The sequence below is a fragment of the Etheostoma spectabile genome, chromosome 16, assembly GCF_008692095.1.
Source record: "Etheostoma spectabile isolate EspeVRDwgs_2016 chromosome 16, UIUC_Espe_1.0, whole genome shotgun sequence".
NCBI lineage: Eukaryota > Metazoa > Chordata > Actinopteri > Perciformes > Percidae > Etheostoma > Etheostoma spectabile.
This window is the reverse complement of record NC_045748.1, coordinates 19,207,140-19,228,138: the sequence shown is the minus strand read 5'-3', so window position 1 is coordinate 19,228,138 and position 20,999 is coordinate 19,207,140. Positions and strand designations below refer to the sequence as shown.

Sequence of the window (20,999 nt, the reverse complement as noted above, 5' to 3'; positions counted from 1 at the left end):
ACACACACACACACACACACACACACACACACACACACACACACACACACGCAGGCAATAGTTTCATTTCATGTCAGCCTTGAGGGAGGGCTGAACTACTCGCCACATCATCCTCTTCTCGATCGCTCTGTTCTTGGCCCGCTGCACGCCTCCAGGGCCAGAGAAGGCAGCGATTAACGACAACAGGGAGAGTGTGTATAAGTGTGTAAGTGTGTGTAAGGTCTGATCGTTAGAGCGGCCAACTTGTGTAATACAATTACAGAGGCTGCAGAGAAACTGCTAATGTGCACGCAGGCAGCTCTGTCAGACGGATCAGGTATTGAGTTTTCGATGCTTAATTCACTTTCCAGCACACACACGGGTGCATTAGTTAGATTAGAGAAGCGGGAGGGGACGGGAGGTGGGGTTGGTCTACCGCCGAGCCTGGGAGATTTGTTTAGTGGTGGCTGTCAATTACAACCCTGACCCTTGCACTAAATGGCTACTCGTCCGGTGGAAAAAAGGAAAGTAGACAAAAGCCAGACATGATTGGTAAAGACATAGCCATTTGCTGCGGAAGATAACAAGTGGCATATTGTGGAGTAAACAATGGTTAAAACACTGTGCATAATGCTACCCCAATAAAACAGAGTGCTGGGGCCTGAAAAGGCAATGTGGCCATCAGAAAGATTAGTGAGGCAATGTTATCACCAGAAAGCTTCAGTGATGGGACGGTACAAGGCCAGTGGTGGATGGGTACTTAAAAATATGAAATGGAAGAGAAATGATTCAATTTGCTCTTTTGAAAAGTCTTGTGCAATTTCAGAGACTGATTTTGGATGCAATTATTTTTAAACGACTTAACCCCTTTTATTCTTTACGGATTGCCTTGTGCAACATAAAAAGAGAATTTTACAAATAAGGCCATAAGAGATCCAGGTTTGATTTATAGTTGTATTTATACAATATTACAGTAAGTATTTCAATAGCACTTTCTTCTTACATACTGTATGTTAGAGTTATTTCAACCTGTTCTTACTCCGAACTCGTAAAATACGGACGTTTGGACAGGGACGAAAAAGGTGCCCTTCAGCGTGTTTGTATAACGTACTGGGGAGAGCAGCAGTTACGTGGGGTTTAGCGAGTAGTATGTAAGGTAGAAATTCCGAGCAGGGAGGTTGGTTTGGGTGGTGGATGGTTCAAACACAGGACTTTCACCACCGGGGTTTGTCTTTTGCATGCCACCTTTCCTAAACTTGCTTTCTTCTTTAACCGTCCCGTTGTTTCCGCATGTCATGGAAACGTAAGCCCACCCACAACCTTTTCCTAAACCCAACTATCCCATTCCCGCGTCATGGAAACGTAAGCCCACCCACAACCTTTTCCTTAACATAACAGCGTCAAAAGGGACGCCAATAGTCCCGAACAAGCGTGTTTAGATGAGACGCTAAAGGGGACTTTTAGCGTCAATAACAACAACAAGAAAGACACCTGACCAAGTGTCCCTATTTTTTGAGATGGGAGTAAGAATGTGTTGGTTATTTTGTTTAAATCTTAAATCTTTTACTTCAGGACATCTTTTGTAGATTAGACTTAGCCTATATAAAATTCACTGTAGTAATATGGTATATTGTATGAGATAGATGAATAAGTCATAATCAAATAGATTTTAAAGTATTTTAGAGAATAAGAAAAAACTCTGGTAGATTTGAAATTTTTGACATCTTGTGGATAAAATGCATATCTGCATTTGGCCCATATTTCCATTGTTTTACAAATCACTTATAAAAGCAAAAAAAAGTAGTTATTGCTGGAAAGTGAGCTATATACAGTATATTCCTCACAAACAAACACATTCCCCGATATGTCCGTGCATCTATGCAGAGCCTTCACAGTGGGTTTTTGCTCATCTCAATGGTCTTGACTCGGCAAGACACAATCAGCATGCTAGTTAGAGAATAAGTATAACTGTTCCAGAGACCATAAATAAATTAAATCTCACAGCAGCTCTTTTTCTCCAGTAGCTAAATAGGCAGCAGGACAGGGCCGCAATTTCCACAGTAAACACCTCCCTCCCATGTAAACACATATAATCACAACAAGATGGCCAATGCAGCTCAGCTCGTAATTGTATCACTGAAGTGAGATGAGTGAGTTTTAGGAGGAGGGGGAGGCATTATTGCTGTTTGCAGCTGATTAAATTAAAATGTCTGCTTCACTCCCAAGAGACCACCCCCATACAAAGGACATAGTTTGTCTGCATGTAACTAGGGCCACAAAGTAACAAATATTTTGTAAACCATACAAAAATTCTTTGTAGGCTCTGACAGTATTTTTTTTCCATTTGACACCCAACTTCTTCAAACAGAGTCAGAGAAAAGAGCCAGATGGAAATGAAGAGTAAAGTTGGATGTGACAGGCTGAGCAGAGAAAACCTTTAACCACTGATTGATGTTAGACAGCTACATCCCCTCATTGTGACATATCCTTCAAAGAGCTGATCACTTTTGTCCTCCCCACTCGTCCAGCCCTTGTTACATGCCTGTGTGTGTCGGAACAGCTTTGACCAATCCATTTGACTCCATGTCCACCGGCTTCAGACAGAGCAGCGTGTTAACAGAGTGACCGCTGACACTCCTTGGATTTGACATGCCCCATCGAAATTCCTCAGACAGTATACTGCATTCTCTCAAGCTCTTATTAAAACAAACTATGGCAAAAGAACCAAAATGGAAGCTACAGTGTAAGTATTCCATGTTGAGTTTCTCATGCCACTCACCCTCAAAATTCAATCCGTGTGGAAACAACTGCCAACAAGAAAAATGGCAGTCAAAACCCAAACCAGGTTGTGCTGGTATCTGGTGTTCCACAGAAAAGCAACACAATAAGGCTCAGATTACCCCGTCAAATTTCCCAAAGAAATTGCAGGGGGATGGAAACATGCACGTCTGTGAGTTGGTAATGCTAAAAGCTGCCCAATCTTTACAACACATTGGTTTGTTCAACATTATTGTATTTGTTTACCAGATTTTTGCCTCTTTTCCATAAACAAAAAGCCACACAAAGCAGCGCAGAATAGCTGTGGCTAAATGTGCCTGAATCCCGGATGCTCTTAGTCTGTTCATCCTGTGGGTAAAAGCCACGTAGCTTAAGAGTGGCTATCTCTGTCTCATTTTATTCCTTGTCTCCTCCTCCTCTTCCTTTTCCAACTCTTTCTTTGGCCGGTATCATTGCTTCTGTTGGTGAGGGCTCGGGCTAGAGCATGCTGCTAAATAAAACATTTGGCATGGAAAAACAGTGATAACAAAAAAATGTGGCTAGTAGAATGCTAGTGAGCCTTTGCAGACTTGTTAAAACCTAAATACCATGATTTAGTAATGTGCAGCTTTCTAAATGCGACGGGTAAGGAATGTGTGCAGTAGGACTTAAACAAGCAGATACTGAAGGAAACTCATCAGGCGGTATGATTTACCAGTGCACTGCTCCTTCCTATACACAGCAGAGGTTATCCTGTGTTGCCCTCCCCCTCCATGTCTCTCCAGTGTAACCCCCTCTGCTTTTACCTGAAGGATCGTCTTACCTCACGTCAGCCTAAAAACCATGGGAACCCCTATGCATGGTGTGTCACCACTGAATTATCGGTTTCCGCCGCACATGCTCGAGCATATCTGCAGCAAGCCATTATGGTGTATCAGTTTACAGTTGGCGTGCTGACTCCAGTGCAGCTGGTGTACTGTATGGGGTCATAGTTTATTGAGGTCTGGAATTAGAGAAACAAGCCTGTCATCTTACTAAGCTTGGTCATTTTTTCCAAACTCAGATCTCATTTCTCCATTAGTCGTTACTGGGGGAAAGCAGTTTGACAAAAGCCTCTACTGTTACTCCCCACCAAACCGATGGGTAGGTTGGCATTATCCTAAGAAACTACCAAAAACTATTAATAAAATGAATACATGCACAAATCATTTATTATGATCGCTATTAATAATGGTAGTAACACTTGCCATTTAATTTGTATCAATTGGTTTGAAAAGGTTTGTGTAATGAATGATTCATGTTGTGATAGTACTGAGGGTTTGTTCTAATCTGTAGGTATAGTAAGGTCTGATAGCAGCATACATGTCACGGACAATGACTGTGCCAATATTTTGGGTTCCATGCCTTAACGGTTTGGGAGCATGGATGTAAAACAACAAACGAAAATTTTGTTCACTGTGGGAATTTCAAGATTCGTATACAAAATAGAGCCAATTCAGACATTTGACCTGGTTAAGAAAAAACTCTTTTTTTCTCTCTTTCTCTCTCTCTCTCTCTCGGCATTTCAGAGCATTCATCACAACAACATCCATTATTCACCTTCTGTCTATTGTTTGGTTAGCTCTTTGAAAGGGGGAAATTAACAGTTGGAAGCTCTCCTTTGCTGCCAATCCCTTACACAACTTGGAAGATTTTGCAGTCATTGTACGGTACATAATTCCTAGTGTATTAAAGTAGTATTTCAGCCAGAGATGGCAAGCATGCACTGCACTACAGAAATTGTGTGAATGTGATTTGACTTTGCTCAATCCTTTTAAGTTGCAACACCATGTAGAACAAGCAGGGAATGACATATTGAGCTCATTAATAATTCTGACATTTACAGCAGTGAACTTTCAGAGCTACGCAGACTGCTTTCTGTCATTATCAACCTCATCTCCATAGTATTCATTAACTGAAAAATGCATATAAATCAAAGACAATAACCCCCTAATTTGGCAAATTTTAAACGTAAGCAGCATCTTTTGTGTCCCTGACAGAATCCTGAAGAAGAAAAATACAGTACAGTTTGCCTTCTCTGGAAAGCACACAAATTGTAGCAGCTTTGACAGTGTGCTTTACATGTTAAGAGTCGTAAAGTAACCCTTCACCATGGGGCTTCTGTCTGGGACCCATTTAAAAGAGACCCATTGAGCCTGCCCCAGTTAAACACTGTCTGCCAGTACTTAGGTCACCGGGGACTGATTGTGGAGATACAGTCCCCCCCCCCACACACACACACACACACACACACACACACACACACACACACACACACACACACCCACACACACACACACACACACCACACCACACACACACACACACACACACACACACACACACACACACACACACACACGAAAGTGCTGACACCCAACAGCAATCTCTAGTTGCAAACCATTACTGGACTCACAGTAACAAAGCCCAAAATAAAGAAAAGAGGTCACGCAGTAGAGTGTTTGGGTCAGTGCGTGTTTGGTGGTAGTGGTGATGGTGGGGCTAGGCAGTTAACTCCGCTCTGAAACTGACCTGACTGCGGAAAAATAATGTCATGTTTTCTATGATGCTGGTGATGAACTCCACAGTGTTTGTTGAGACTTGTACAGAGTAATTACACAAAAACAGAAACAAACACCCATTCATCACATGCCTTCAACAGTCAAACATGATTTCAATAGCATCATTTTTTTAAAACATCCCAGACTCTTAACATACATTTTGACTTTTCTGTGGTCTTGTCAACAGAAGTACATGAAGGGCAGGGGCTTAATCATACAACAGTGCATACCAATTGTGTAGCTTTAATTTAGCACCTCATTTAACTCAGTAAAAAACAACACTTTACAGGCTGGCATTCTGACACACATTTAATGCTGCCCTCTGGTAATGGTCTGCTCTGTTTAAAAGTCTGTTTGGCAGCTCTGTAGATAACAGATGGAAGAAAAATGAGGGGAATTATGAGAAAGATTGATTTCCTGGGGATGAATGGTCTGGTATTCACACAGATTTATCTGAAACAGACTTTTTCGGACTCTGTTATTATTGAATAAACACGCGCATACACACACACTTCACTGCCATATGCAGACAAATAAGAACACGAGCACGCACACACAACACTATGCTTATTCAGAACGCTAAGAAAACAGAAGCAGACTGAATTAAATGAGTCTGAAGGAAAATATTGTGTGAGGTGATAAGAGGTAAAAAGGTGCAGACTGTTAAGGACAAAAGTTTCTTTTCAAAAGATAATTACCTCTCATTCCCCAGATCTGAATATAGGTGGGTATAATCATTTCTTACAAAGTACGCAAAAAAGTGTAGTCGAATTATCCACCTTTTCCCATGCCCTTTCCCTAATGTCTTGTAAAAATGTATAACTTTAGAAGAACAAGAACAAGCATTGTCCTTCAAGCCCATCTCAAAGGAACCGTAATGTAAACCAGAGCCTATTACTGCTCTTGTGGCATCTCAAAGCAGACACAGGAATGGAGACAAAAAAAGAGAATGAAAAAGGGAGGGGGCAGGCAGATAAAGTCCCTCATTTGAGCCCCATAAAAAACAAGGAAGCACAAACATTTATCTGTGGCAAGGCTTTCATCGGATGCTTTAAGAGCACAGAAATAACAGAGAGCAAGATGCTGATAAAGTGGAGACAGGAAATGGGGAGCGTGGGTCTCCTGCTCTCATGTTTCAGCCGGGTATGGTCCCATACCTGCCCCCCTCCCTCCTTACCACTCTCTGTTCTGCTGACATACATAGACCACAACCCTCCCCAACCAGACATTAGTGCAGCGTCTGGAAACCACCACCGCTCTTCACAATGCAGAGATGTGACACTTTCAACAACAAAATGAAGTAAACGCTTCAGTCTGCAGGTACGCAAAATGTGTATGTGGATGTATCCACTTGAGGGTTTGACAAAATACACGCCAGCTTGGCAATAATATATTCCAATAACTTATTATAGATGAATACTGTTCCTATTCTTCATGAGGGATTTTATACATTTGCTTTAGTCCAATTCCACTCGTGAGGCTCCGGCTCAGAGCACAAGACAGGGCAAAGCCAGGATTAAAGGTTTAGCTTTGTCAATCAGAGTCAGAACAGAGGGGAAGATAGCTGCTGGATTTTCCTTCTGGAGAGCAGGCTGGATTTTTATAGAGACATGAAAACTCAGGTGATTGCCAAAGCCCCCACACCGTGTGTGTGACTCAGGTGTTATGAGTCACCACTGATATCATCTCACTCATTACCGCCTCAGTGGTACGTGTGCCCTTCTCATCAGACCTGAACATATAGCCTGGCTTTAACATCAAAGGTGCCCCGACGGTGGCAGAGCAGAGGATTGAAAGAGCACCTTGAGATGAAGATATTCGTGCTCAAGACTGATTTTAGAACACTCTTTGAATCATCTCATCACCTATCAAAGTGGCAATGTCTTTATTTTTAATTGTTGGTTTATTTTATGTGGAGGTTTTACAACAACAAATTTCTGTTTTAATGCCTCTGTGTGCAGTTTGCAGGCATGTGATTTATGAACAGAATATATCTAGGTGAGATTATCTTAGTTTCACTCTATAAACGGAAGGGGGGGGATTAGCACTAGCTCTGGTTGAAGGTAGGGTAACGGCAGAAACAAACCACACGGGGAAGCGTCCCGAATTGCCATGAAGCGTATATTTGTGCCTGATTACGCGCCTGGCTGTTCATTCCAGACGTGCATTCCATGCAGGTCACAAAGCGACCCTTCTCCTTTCCACTCTATAGAATGTCTCTCTATCTCTATCCCCGTGTGTGTGTGTGTGTGTGTCAATGTCTGTCCATCCATTGATCTCTCTCTCTGTGTGCCTGATCGCATGTCTCGCTGTAGACACAGCTGAGAAGTCAAGACAGCCAAAATCACCATAAACCTGGGTATCTGGCTGAACTGTGGCCTTCCTGTATGAGATTAACTGCCTGGCTTGAAACATTCAGTCACGGAAAAAATCGCCACAACAATTGCTGCAGCATGCGGGCCAGCTCCGCGCCTGTTCACAGCCGGTATGGCTGGATAGATTGGATAACATGCGCCAAAATGAAAATAATTCACGGCATTTGCAGCGTTTTGACATGCAGTGTGTTTCCTTTATCACACTCTCTCCAATACCTTTACATTTTTTTCCAACACTCTTTTCACAATTACATTCAACATTCTGACAAACACTATTCTGGAAGTACTAAATCAGATAACCGGAATCTCTTAAACCCACTACTTAGTAGTTTGTTACCTTTGAACAGTGCCAACAGTTTCACCCTGTTTCCAGTCTTTGTGCTAAGCTAACTGTTGGTGGCAGTAAAGTCATAATTAGCAATCTTCTCATCTAATTCTCAAAAAAAGAGAATAACCAATTTTACCAAAATGTCAAACTGTTCGTTTAAATTAGCCCTCAATTTTTGACCAGTGGTCATTTTTTAATCTCATAGATGTGCAACAATGGAGATAAACCAGGATTATCACACTTTCAAACTGCATGCAGGGCATGTTCAGCCTTCTATTATCCTGCTGAGCCATGTTAGGACTGTGCTTACTATAAAGTAGCAAGCAAGACTCCTCCATGCTGGGCTGAGGAACCCACAGTTAAAGGACATTGGGGAAATAAGAGCATTCCCACTGACTCTGCCTTTTACTGCTCATCAGCACTTTAAGCTTTTTATAGTGTATGTGTGCATACATAAGAGTACCAGCATTCCAGCAGCATCTGAAATCCTCCCCCCCTAACTCGGTTTATTTCGTACCCTAATCCTCTTTGCAAGGTAGAATAGCTTGTATGGCAACAGTACAGGACATTCAGTTTTGCTGTGTCCACAGATGATTACATCAGCTAAATAACGGTAAAGATTATCACACAATTATAAAACAAACATAAAGACAAGTAGATGATTGATAAGGACTATATTACAAAACGATCAGGATGAGTAAGGCAAGGCAAGGCAAGGCAGCTTTATTGGTATAGATCACATTTCAGCAACAAGGCAATTCAAAGTGCTTTACACAAAATCAGTTAAACAGAATAAAACACAAGTAAAAACAGTTAAAAATCACAAGCATTAAAAACCGGTTAAACACATGAATAGACAGTTAAAAACAAAGAGAAAAATAAAACACAAGAATAAAATTTACAGTGCAGCATAGAAATTTAAAGAATGATTAGTCATTTAAAGAAAGGCAGCATCAAATAGAAAGGTCTCAGCCTTGATTTAAAAGAACTGAGAGTAGCGCGGACTACAGGTTTCTGTGAGTTTATTCCAGATATGAGGAGAGCATAGAACTGAAAGCTGCTTCACCCTGTTTAGTTCTGACTCTGGGGACAGAAAGCAGACCTGTCCCAGATGACCTGAGAGGTCTGGGTGGTTCATAGTGTTAGTAGCGATCAGCAATAATTTTGGACCTAAACCGTTAAGTGATTTATAAACTAGCAAGAGTACTTTGAAATCAATTCTTTGAGACACAGGAAGCCAGTGTAAAGACTTCAGAACTGGAGTGATGTGATCCAGTCTCTTGGTCTTAGTGGGACTCGAGCAGCAGCGTCTGAATCAGCTGCAGCTGTCTGATTGATTTTTTAGGGAGACCTGTAAAGACCCCGTTACAGTAGTCAAGTCTACTGAAGATAAAGGCATGGACAAGTTTTTCCAAATCTGTTGACACATAAGTCCTTTAACCCTTGATATATTCTTAAGGTGATAGTAGGGTGACTTTGGAATTGTCTTAATGTGGCTGTTAAAGTTCAGGTGAGTCCATGACTACACCAAGATTTTGGCTTTGTCTGTGTTTTAACATTGTGTTTGAAGCTGAGGCAGACTTTTAATCGTTCCTCTCTTGCTCCAAAAACAACCACCTCAGTTTTTCCTTCATTTAATTTCAGAAAGTCTCGGCACATCCAGCCGTTAATTGTTCGATGCACTTAGTCAGTTTTGTATTGGAATATAGTCCCCTGGCGATAAGGTTATGAAATTTGTGTGTCGGCCGCATAACTATGGTAACTTATTGTGTTTTCTCCATAATCTGAGCCAGTGGAAGCATGTATGATGTTAAACAGAAGAGGCCCCAGAATGGAGCCTTGCGGAACTCCGCAAGTCATATTTGTACGCTCAGATGATAATTACCTATAGACCAAAGTAATCCATATCTTTAGGTAGGATTCAAACCAGTTTAGTACTGAGCCAGAAAGGCCAACGCAGTTTTCAATCGGTCTAGTAGTATGTCGTGGTCGTCGACGTGTCAATGCGCACTGAGATCAAGTAATACTAAGATTGAAATTTTGCCATTATCTGTGTTAAGGTGGATGTCATTAAAGACTTTGACAAGAGCCGTTTCAGTGCGTGGTGTGGTCGGAAACCCGACTGAAAGGTATCAAAACTGTTGCTTAGTGACAGAAATGGTTGAGTTGTGAAAGACTACTTTTTCAATGATTTTACTTAAAAACGGAAGGTTTGATATTGGCCTATAGTTGCTCATTAGTGACTTGTCTAGGTTGTTCTTTTTAAGAGTGGCTTGATTACTGCAGTTTTCAGGGCCTGTGGAAAGATACCTGAAAGAAGAGATGTGTCACAATCTGTAGAAGATCATAAGTCAAACAATTGGAAACATTTTTGAAAAGTCCCGTTGGTAGAACATCAAGGCAACAGGTCGAGGTTTTCAGATGTTGAATAATGTCCTCCAGGTTTGTATGGTTGAGTGTGAAATTCTGTCATATTGGAACTATTTTGCTTGAACCCTGTGACAACACATATCCTGGACTTGATATGGAGGCACTGAATGTTGTCTAATCTTTGAATTTTGTTTTGAAGAAGGAGGCAAAGTCATTGCAGGCCTTGGTAGTAAAAGTTCAGATGTACTGGTACTGGAGGGTTGTAACTATCAACAGTAGCAAACAAAGCGGGATATTATTGTTTCTAGAGTAATATCAGAGAAAAAGGACCTTCTTGCATTCCTCAGTTCCAATAATGCGAAGTCTCTCTTTATGGAGTTATAATGGACCAGGAGATTTGTTTTGCCACCTTCGTTCAGTTTCCTACACTCTCTTTTTCTGTTCTCACCCGTAGGACATTTCTCCATGGAGATCTTTTTTACCAGATCAAATTGAACTTAGTGGGAGCAATGGCATCAATAACATTGTGATTTTACAGTTGAAATTATCTACAAGCTCACGACTGATAGCCCAGAGAGGGCTGTGTGGAGGAGAAAAGCTGTATAAAGTGGCACTGGTGTTTTCAAGTGATATACCGTTTTCTGATTATCTTTGTTTGGACACTTTTGGGCACAGAGATTGGCGTTAAGAAAACACAGGATGATTGGAGAGCAACGTCAGTCACCACAACCTTGGAAATGTTCAGACCTTTGGAGACAATCAAGTCAACAACACAGCTCTTTTGTCCCCCTGTCGGGGGCTGTCAACAGAATGTTAAAATCACCCGCAATGATTACACAATCAAAGTTAATGCAGAAATGACAGCAGTTCAGTGAAGTCATCAATGAAGGTTGCACAATATTTAGGTGGCCTGTAGATATTTAGAAAAATCGCTTGAGGGGAAGATCTTAATTGAAGAGCAACATATTCAAAGAAACAAAATTTCCATAACATATTTGCGTACAGTGGAATGAGTCATTAAACAAATGGCGATCCACCTCCTTTCTTATTCACTCTATCTCACTCATAAAACTGAAGTTAGGGGGAGTGACTCGATGAGAACAGCAGCGCTGTTATTATGGTCTAACCAGGTTTCAGTTAAAAACATAAAATCTAGATTGTGCTTAGTAGAAAAATCATTGATTAAAAATGATTTCCTGCCAAAAGACCTGACGTTTAGTAGGCTAGTGTTAGTGTGTTTCATTTTTGGGACAGGCGTAGCTGACGAGGAATGGATGCTAAATTTGCTAAGTTTGCAGTAAGTGCTTATTCACCATTTTCCTATACCTACACAACAGAAATTGAGGAAGAATTGAATCCACAGGGCCCGGGCTTGTCTTGAAAAGAGTCATAGTCACTAGTCCTGCAGCCAAGGCCCGGCACATATCAGATAGTGCTTGCCAGATTTTGCACACAAGTCCTTATCAGTCTGGGGGAAGGGTTTTCTGACATCCTGGTAGTGGTGCTTGGCGTTTTACTTTTGCCCGGGGTTGAGCCATGGGGGTAGGAAGGGGTGCATAATTGATGGGGGAAATAAGGGAAAGGGTGTGTGGAGACATCAGTGAGACAGCGATGAATCCTCAGAAGGTTCGGGGTTGGGAAGGTTTGAGGGGTGCTGGAGGGTGAAGAGGGGAGTGGAGGTTTCGTGTCTCTGCTCTCTGGTCCCATGTGTCAAATCTTTGCAAGGCGGGGGCTGCTGGATCACTGCCGCACTTTGTGGTCTTCCTTTGTTTTGTGACTTGCAGAGGGCAGAGTGTAGCGCAGAAAGTAAAGCAGATTAGAGGTGAACAGCTTTACTCCTGGCTTGTTAAGGGAAAGTCTATCTGCTTTAAAAAGATGTCTGCGCTCCCAGAAAATTTTAAATTGTCAATGAACTTCAGAGAGTGGACGGTACATTCAGTTGAAAGCCATTGTTTAGTCCCAACAGTCGGCTGAATCTCTCATCTCCTCTTCTGACTGACGGTATAGGACCACTGATAAAACACTTTGCGCTTAGGGGGGTGACTGTGTCAAGCAGTTCCCTAAAGTCCAGTTCAGCAATTCAGACTGTTGCTTTACAACAATTTGACCCTATGCAGAATAATGTTCTTCACAGTGGGGTGTGCTGCCACGGTATCTGGGATTTTTTGGGTCAAGTCAGACCCATGTCTTTGGGAAAACATAGTATTTTGTGTTTTTACTGTTTTTTAAATCTTTTACAGCAGAGTCACCCACAATCGGGTTTGAGGCCAGTTGTTAGCTTTTTACTTTTTGAATTGCTTCACGTCCTTACCCTGCTGTGTGGTGATGAGACGCAGTCGGTCATCAGATGACTGTCCAGCGTCTTGCAGCAGGGAGCAAATCTGTTATCCAGTTGCACACCAGGTTGTTGGGGGGGCATTTTGTTGCTTATTTTCCCTTTGCAGCTGTCCACGGCTGTGTCCTACTAGGTACAGGGGTTGAAGGGCGCTGCCCAGATGATAATGCAGGCCAGCCGGTCATATCACAAATCTCAGGGCGCTGTGCCCGGCGTTGTCCGTCCTCCCATTTCCCAGGAATGATTTACTCTTAGGCTTCGCACCAGACGAGTTCCAGGGAGGACCGCCACTTGTTGATTATTACCAGTTCCACCTCCTGTTTCTTTGTAGTCTTGTTGGTGCTAATTAGCCGTGTGTTAGATACTCTGCCATTGTTATGGGTCCATGGTAAAGTGGTGTCATTTCCACAAGATCCGTTAACTTCCAGTTCACTTCTAGAGGTGAACCTTGGTTTCCAGAAGTGCAATCTTCTGAAGGAGTTGTAGTAGTCTTCTACGGAGAAGGAGGCATCTTGCTGCTAATTAGCTTAGCTACAATCACTGTAGGACAGGCTGAGCTATTGGTAGGCCACGCTCACGCAGAAAAATTTTAAAATATGGCAATAGCCTACTATGTCTACAAAAATGTATAGTCCCTGTTTTTGAAGGTGTCCAAGAGCCGCTGCTCAAGTTTCTCAGAGGAAAGCACGATATCAGCAAAAAATAGTGCAAGCAGGAAAAGCAGGAGCAAGCAGCAAAGCGTCTGCACTGTAAGAAGCAGGAAGCAATGTGAGTAAATGTGAAGCAAAGAAAATACACAGATAACCACCTATGATCTTTTAGTTACTCATGCTCTCCTATTTACTTGCGCTTGTAGTGACATGTCCTAGACTTATTTCCTGTTAGGAACACAAAAATGTTGAAGGACATTAGTGGTTGAGCACCAGGGGGGAGGCCATGATGCCAAATTAAAGGGCAGAAGTAGAGTGTGTACTTATACTCACTCATGATGTGCTCTGTCAGCCCTGCTGCTTATAATGGCATGGGAAGGGCCACTTAACTCGTAATCACTTCTCTCTCCCCCTTTGGCTCTGGTCCTCCTCTCTATCCCCCCCTCAATCCCTGCTTTTCTGACTGTCAGCTCTGATCTCTAATCATAAATGAACTGTAGATCAAGAGCAGGGACAGTGGTCCACACCCCCGTCCCCCTTGGCTGAGATCCTGTAATCACCTGGCTCTTGGCTAGTAAGAGGCCAACCAGCCTTTAAATGATTTAAATTACTGTACCTCTAATGTATCAGCCAACTCAACTTTGAAGAGCCATTTTCTGGCAGAGGATATATCACAGGTAGGAAATTAGGTCACCACCACCACCATCATCATCATCTCTACAATCATTATGACCCATCTCAACCAGTAGCGTAATTGAAAGTGGGACCTATTTATACAATTATTTTCATTTGCTGTCCAAAGCCTAAAAAGCTAAACGTATCACAATATGTCACAGTAATTTAACCCCTGTAGTCTACTTTGACTCACCCTACTCTCACAAAAACTCTTAGCAAACACATACACACTATCTAGGTGGTGCAATATACATTGTGTTGCGACACAGGTCAGCCATTCTGGCACAGGCCTGCATGTCAAGTGCTGCTACTTGTGCCGAGCTCTGCTAATGGACTGCTAATAGAAGTGAATGTTGCACTGTGAAGCTCCCCTGTAGTTGAGAGTGTCACACAGGGTGATTAATGACACACTCTCCTCTCCTCCTGTGTCCGTCCCTGTCCTCGCTCCATACCTCGCTTTCGCCATTTTCTCTCTCTCTTTCTCTCCTCTCCACTCCTTGACAATAATCTTTCTGTCCCATTTGCCTCTTTTGTGTCCTTGCAATCACCCTATTCTCAATCTCATCCTGCAACTCTTTTCCTTTACTTTTTATCTGCTTCTCTGGGAGGAGGGGAGATGATAGAGATGACAGAGGAATCTAAAATCAGTATTACACTCCCCAACAGTCAAGTTTTATTTGCAAAACTCTAGTTTCACAATGCCTACAATATGTGAGCAACACATAACCTCATTAAGAAAGGAAAAAAGGAAATAAATGCTTTTAGGTTTACTTTGTACTGGGAGAGGCATCCTTCCACCAGGCTGGTTAAAGAGCAAAAACATGCAGAATAAACACTCAAATAAACAATCCAATTTGGTGCATGGCTTTTGGCAACAAGACACCTAAACACCAGAAGCATTGTTGACACTGAGGTCATGTTTTCTCTATTGTTCCTGAGAGTTTTGTTGGTTTTAACAATCTGTGGAGGAGTTCACATTTTGTAATCACACACAAATTAAACAATGTTTTAATGACTTTAGGCTACATTTATTTATACTCTAATATAGTACAAGAAGAATTTCACCATCACCGTTATATTAGTGTGGGGATTGCTATGAAACAGAATTTGGACTAATAGGGGAGATGAAAAGTTGAATTGAAAAGTTAAATGGTTTAGTAAAGTACAAATCTAAATAATCAGAACGTTTCAAAGGCTTCTTTGTTGGCTGGTCAAACATTTCTGAGGCTAGTGGGTTTGCACCAAAATAGGAGTCTGGACCCATGACCCCAGTATTTCTAATATCCTGGCTACAGTGACAGTATTTACCTCCACCAGCACATCACAAGACATCTGCATCCCTTAGAAGACTGCAGAACTGTTCCCAGCCCCAAAATAGCTTCATGTATATTTTTTGCCATCATAACAATAGTATATGCCATCGAGGGAAGCAAGGAAGAAAACTCAGCGGCCACTTTTCACAGTAATTATCACTCACTACCACACTCCGTCTGTAGCTCAGCTAGCATCCAGCATGCACCTCTGCCCCCACTCAGCACTGTCAGACCATACTGTACACACTGTTTACTTTGCCCTCTTCCTTCACCTGTGCGTAGGGGAGTGCGTTACTGAATCTTAATTCCCCTCAATTACATAAAATTCCTTGACTGTAAGTGTGTCATATTCCCATCTCATGGGTGCTAGCAAAGGGCTACATAGGGGGTAATTTATAAGTAGAGCTCCTTACACACAATGTGCTCATTGTGCATACAGGCCCTGTTTATAGAATGACCGCAATGGTTATAATGTTACCGGCCCCAGAGGAGTCAGTTGTCAGGCCGCAGAAAAGCTTGTTTGAATAATAATGATAGAAATAACATTCACGTTTACCTGCACTCTTAAAGCAGGGCTCAGATCAGTCTGAAAGGGAGTGTTGCATGTGGAAAATAGCAACGTCTTACAGTGCACTGAGTCACGATATTTTTGAAACCAAAATGAAAAGAACCTTTAACTTTTCCCTCCAAAAACAATCCTCAGAGGACACATCATCAGAGAGTGGAGCAGAGACAGGAACATGGTAAACGAGGAAGAGAGAGACATAAGAGCAGCACTGTGGAAAAACTGAACTAATCCCAGGAAGGCCACTACCCTGGGCTGGACTTTATGCTTTTATCCACTGCCTAACACAGAGATACAGAATAAATATGTCAGTGTTAAGGTATATTATTGGTCAGCCTTGAAAATAAAATTTTAAAAAAATCATTAAAAACAAACACCGTAACATGATTTTTGTCTCTATTTGCAGAAGGTTCAGAAATCCTCAATCCATATATCCTTGTATTATCAACTAAAATATGTGAAATCAATAAAGAAAGTGTAGCTTTTCCCCTGTGATTCAGTGCTCAGTCTGTTTTATGGACAATAAATTGTACTATTTCAGATTCACCCAGAAGAACTACAAACTGTTTTTACATTTACTTCCCCCAAAAAGGAAAAAAAAGTCACATCTCTTGCCGTTTTTTCACATATCATCATGAGGAAGTATTCCACATATTCCCATAACAACTTGACATTCTCCATCAACTTTTAAAACAACATGCACACACAGATACGGACACTGCACATACTGTACAGCTCTGCCACTGTGCTAGAAATACCAGGAGTACATCTGTTCTTGCACCATGGGTTTCCAATCAAGATACTGTCACTGAGCTCCCAGCTAACTTTCTGGCAGCCCCCAGCTTATATCTGTCTCAACCTGTCTCCTTTGTCAAGAGTTCAGCAGGTTAATGAGCACTCTCATTTCCCAGCACTCACTTCTGTCTGTAGATGGGGTGCAGAGCAAGTCCTCTCAAAGGCAAAGCCAGGAAGCAAAAATAAACCGCATTAGCCAGATGAAATGTGCCTAAGTATACACATATTGAAAATGTGTTCAAATGACTCCAAAACAAAAATATACAGGAAAGGAGTTGTTGTACGAGGAGCGCCTGGGTAAGTGAGCCACTTTAATCACTAGTAGTTTTACACTGAATAAGTGACTCTCCAGCGATTTGGGAATGTGTAGAGCTCATCAGAGCCCAAAAATAGCAGGGCCCATTAATTAGTCTCAAACAATGTTCTCCTGCTGTATCGACTTCTTAATGGACAGAGAAGGACCTTGTTCGTATTCCCATCTAGTCAATGACACAGAAGCTCTCTGGGGTTTTGGAATGTGTATTATGTCATCTCCCCCTGCCCTTCAGAAACTGGACCTGTGCTGCTTTTCATTCTTCCTCTTCCTCTTTTGCCCATTAACTATGTAGGAGTGAGATGAAGGTCTGGAGTAGCTAGATAAGGTTGTTCACAAACTCTCATCCCCGTCTAGGATATGTGCTTGGACCTCCAATTTAAGCTTGTGTTGCTCTTGCATGAGCAGCCATAACTTTAAAAAGAGGTCTGTCTGCAGACCAAGAAGCTGCTCATTTCCTCCAATCTCATCATGTTGTTCAGCCATAGTTAATAGCAGGCAGACAGTCTACCTTAATTCCAGAAGCATACACTTTATCTGACATCTGATACACATGCACAAACACATACTGAACATTCACCCTCACACAGATGGCCTCCTCCTTGCTCCCTTTGTTTGACAGACAATCCCACTCAAGAGAGAGAAGATTAAGTATATGGCTTCAGGTGTTGGCATTATCTCAATGCTTTTCATAACTGACAGCTACTACAGTTTACAGAAAACATCTTTCAACAGGCGGCTCTACTCTAATGGAAAGACACACTGAAGGTTGAGGAAAAGAAAACGTATTGGTTGAAGTTGAATACAGTGAGAAATTAAAACGATGTGTACATCTGAGGGGAAAATGAAAATTGCCTCTGAAACTCTACCACTCCGTATCTCAAACATACAGATTATTTAGTCCTAATAAGGTCAAGACTATAGCCTAAACAGCTTCACTGGACTTTAACCAGTCATCATTAAAGGATGAGTTTGTTTCCAAAGAATGGACATCTTATTTTGGAATGAAACTATTGATATGTACGTCAAATCAAGATTTCCCTAAGAATCAATCATTTTGTGCATTATTGTTTTAACCTGGAAACCAAGGAAGAAAAGCCAATGAATGCCTAATCAATCAAGTCTCTCATCTAGAAGGTTTTATAGAGGGGTCGGATGTCCACATACAACTAAATTAATAGAAGTAGTAAGAAGTATAATTTGGTTTACAATAGTTGCAGTACAGAATGGTTTACATGTTATATTTTACCCCCTTAATATGATTTAGCTTTGGCCATTTTTACTGCAGTAAATCTATTTGTGCGCGACAATCTTAAAGGATAAATTTAGGTTAGATGTTTAAAAAAGCAACCTAAATATGGGCTTGATTTCATTTTGATGGTATCTCGAAGCTCTTTCAGAGCACAACAGCACTCTGTGATTTCTTTTCCGTGACAAATCGATGTGATAGTGGGACTGTTCTGTTTACAAATGCCAGTTGTGGTTTACACCACTGAAATAAGCAACATTCAATCTCTTGAATTAAAGTGTAGTGGGGTTTTTCAACCTTTTCATAGTTTTCCAGAGAAGAGTTCATTTGACTTTGTGGTTTGCCATATCTTCATATTTAGCCCACACTATTGGAAGTTTATGACTTCTTTGCATTTACACAAGATTAACTTATCCCTCAACCACTTCAACAGCTGAGTGCCAAAGGTGGATTTTGTATTTTTTTTGTAAGAGTTTGAGTAAACTAACTTCAGCTGGTTCTTCCTGTCCACTCCACCGCTGCTTTAGCCTATAGGAGTTTACACAACTTTTAGTGGAGTAAAGCCAAGTTTACAAGTCAAAAATATACTTTTAACTTTACCTTGAGCCACTCCGGTATCCACCAGGAGAAAAAGAAAAAGCCAGGACACGGTCAGCATCTCAGCAGAGGATCTCGGCACTCTTCCTCTTCCTCTATCAGTTTGTGCACCGTACCCCATGATGAGGAGTCAAACTCCGCTCTGAGGCAAGTCCGAGTCACTGAGAAATTGCGCTCAAACACGCACTATTTGTCGTTCGTTGTGCGCTGAGGTCGAAGTTGCACCCCCTCAAAAAACCCAGAGCACAAAAATATGAACAAAATGGCTTTGCAGAAAATATATCCAGCAGCGCTGTGTTTCTGCTGTCATATAAACTGTGACAGTTTAAGGAACAAGAGGCGGGTGCATCGCTCTCCGTCAGGAAGGATGTTGCATTAAAATCTGTCCCCGTTTGCTTTTTCCTTGAAAGGTTCACTTGGTTTGTCTAGAGGTGTGAATCGATGTATTGATGGCAAATTCATGCTCTGATTAGTCGCACACACAAAATCAAAGTCGTCCGCTGAGTCCACTCGCTGTCGCACCTTTCACGCGTGCAGGCGAGCGTGTGTGAGCCGTGTGTGCGTGCGCCGCTCCTCGCGCTCCACTGACGGGACTGAACCAGGGGAAGGAGCAGCAGTCTCTGCGGGCTACCTTGCTCCTTCAGCCAATCCAAGTGCTCCGGCAAGTGGCGGCGCTGTATCAAAACCTGGCCCGGACAGCAGCAAGGAATGGATGGCGTTTATCATGTTACATGATTAATGGATGCCTGGGGTTCAATGTACATGTAAATCATTGAAGTTAGTGATGCCTACAGCTCCTAAGTAGACTACTAATTCCTGCGTGGCTCAAAAAAGGATTTTAAATCTCGTTTTTTGTGGTGGTCTCGGTTTTTTGATGCTGCCTTTCTTTAAATTAATGCTCATTTCTTTCTTATGCTGCACTGTAACTTTTATTCTTGTGTTTTATGTGTCCTAATGTTTCTATTTTGCTTTTAACTGTCTATTCATGTGTCTTATTGATTTTTAATGCTTATGACTTTTAACTGTTTGTACTTGTGTTTTATCTGTTTTAATGATTTTGTGTAAAGCACTTTGAATTGCCCTGTTGCTGAAATGTGCTATACAAATAAAGCTGCCTTGCCTTGCCTTGCCTTTAATTTGTTTATCCACAGTACACCTGAAACCATTTATGAGCCACAGTCTCAACAAATAGAAAGAATAAACCTATTTTATTTTTAAATAAAGTATTTATTAGTGGACTATTGTATTGTTAGTGGGGGAAGAAGCAGGCCTACTCAGATCCTTGTAAAGTACTATTACCACAATGTACAAATATGTAGGGCTACTGATTCCGCAGTAAAATATCCCATGTGACTGATATAGGGTATCATTATAAATGGCCAATAGGTCACAAGATAAAAGGAGGGGTTGTTAAATGATTTAAGGGAGAGAAAAGAATACATTAATTTGTAGCCTATTATTTGGTTTATAAGCTTGGATATTTTTATTGTTTATACAATATTGAATATTTGACTTCTTTGGGTCCCAAGCGGTTTTTTGAATGTGATCATTTGAGAAGTTCAGAGGGAACATGTCTTTTCTGTGGAACTCATAGACATCTTAAACAGGACAAAGAACCTTAACTAGACAAGTCACAAGACAAAGTAACCAGTAACTATAGCTGCCAAATAAATGTAGTGCAGTAAATAATAAAATATTTCCCACTGAAATGTATTGCAGAAGAAGTATTAAGTAGCGGGAAATGGAAATAGAGTACAGGTAGAGTACCTTTACATCAACAGTTTACTTAAGTACATTACTGGAGTACCTTTCCATCCATCCATCCATCCATCCACCCCTGTGTATTGCAAACAGGTGCTTCCGTTTCCTGGTCTCTGTGTATTTTGTGAACATAAATTGTCGTTAATTTAGCACAGGCGCTGCAACAGGAAAGCATAATTTATCTGACTGAGCCCTGCACTTGCCCTTGTTTCTGTCACTCTAATTGTTAGTTAGAAGTAGTAATAGCATGTCACAAAACCTGATCAATAATGACCTCAGCCTAACAGACAAACTCTTGAACACAGAGACAGACACACACACACACACACACACACAC

General features: G+C 41.5%; 1 protein-coding gene across 3 annotated transcripts in view; it reads right to left on the bottom strand.

The window, feature by feature from the left end:
• The window catches only part of unc5cb (unc-5 netrin receptor Cb), a 120,187-nt gene extending 100,669 nt beyond the window's left edge, over positions 1-19,518 (bottom strand). For all 3 annotated transcript variants that reach the window (XM_032540373.1, XM_032540374.1, XM_032540375.1), the window contains exon 1: positions 18,905-19,518. In XM_032540373.1, coding sequence (XP_032396264.1) covers positions 18,905-19,022 — 118 coding nt within the window. In that variant the 5' untranslated portion in view covers positions 19,023-19,518. The remainder of the gene's footprint in view (positions 1-18,904) is intronic.
• Between the last annotated feature and the right edge of the window lie 1,481 nt (positions 19,519-20,999).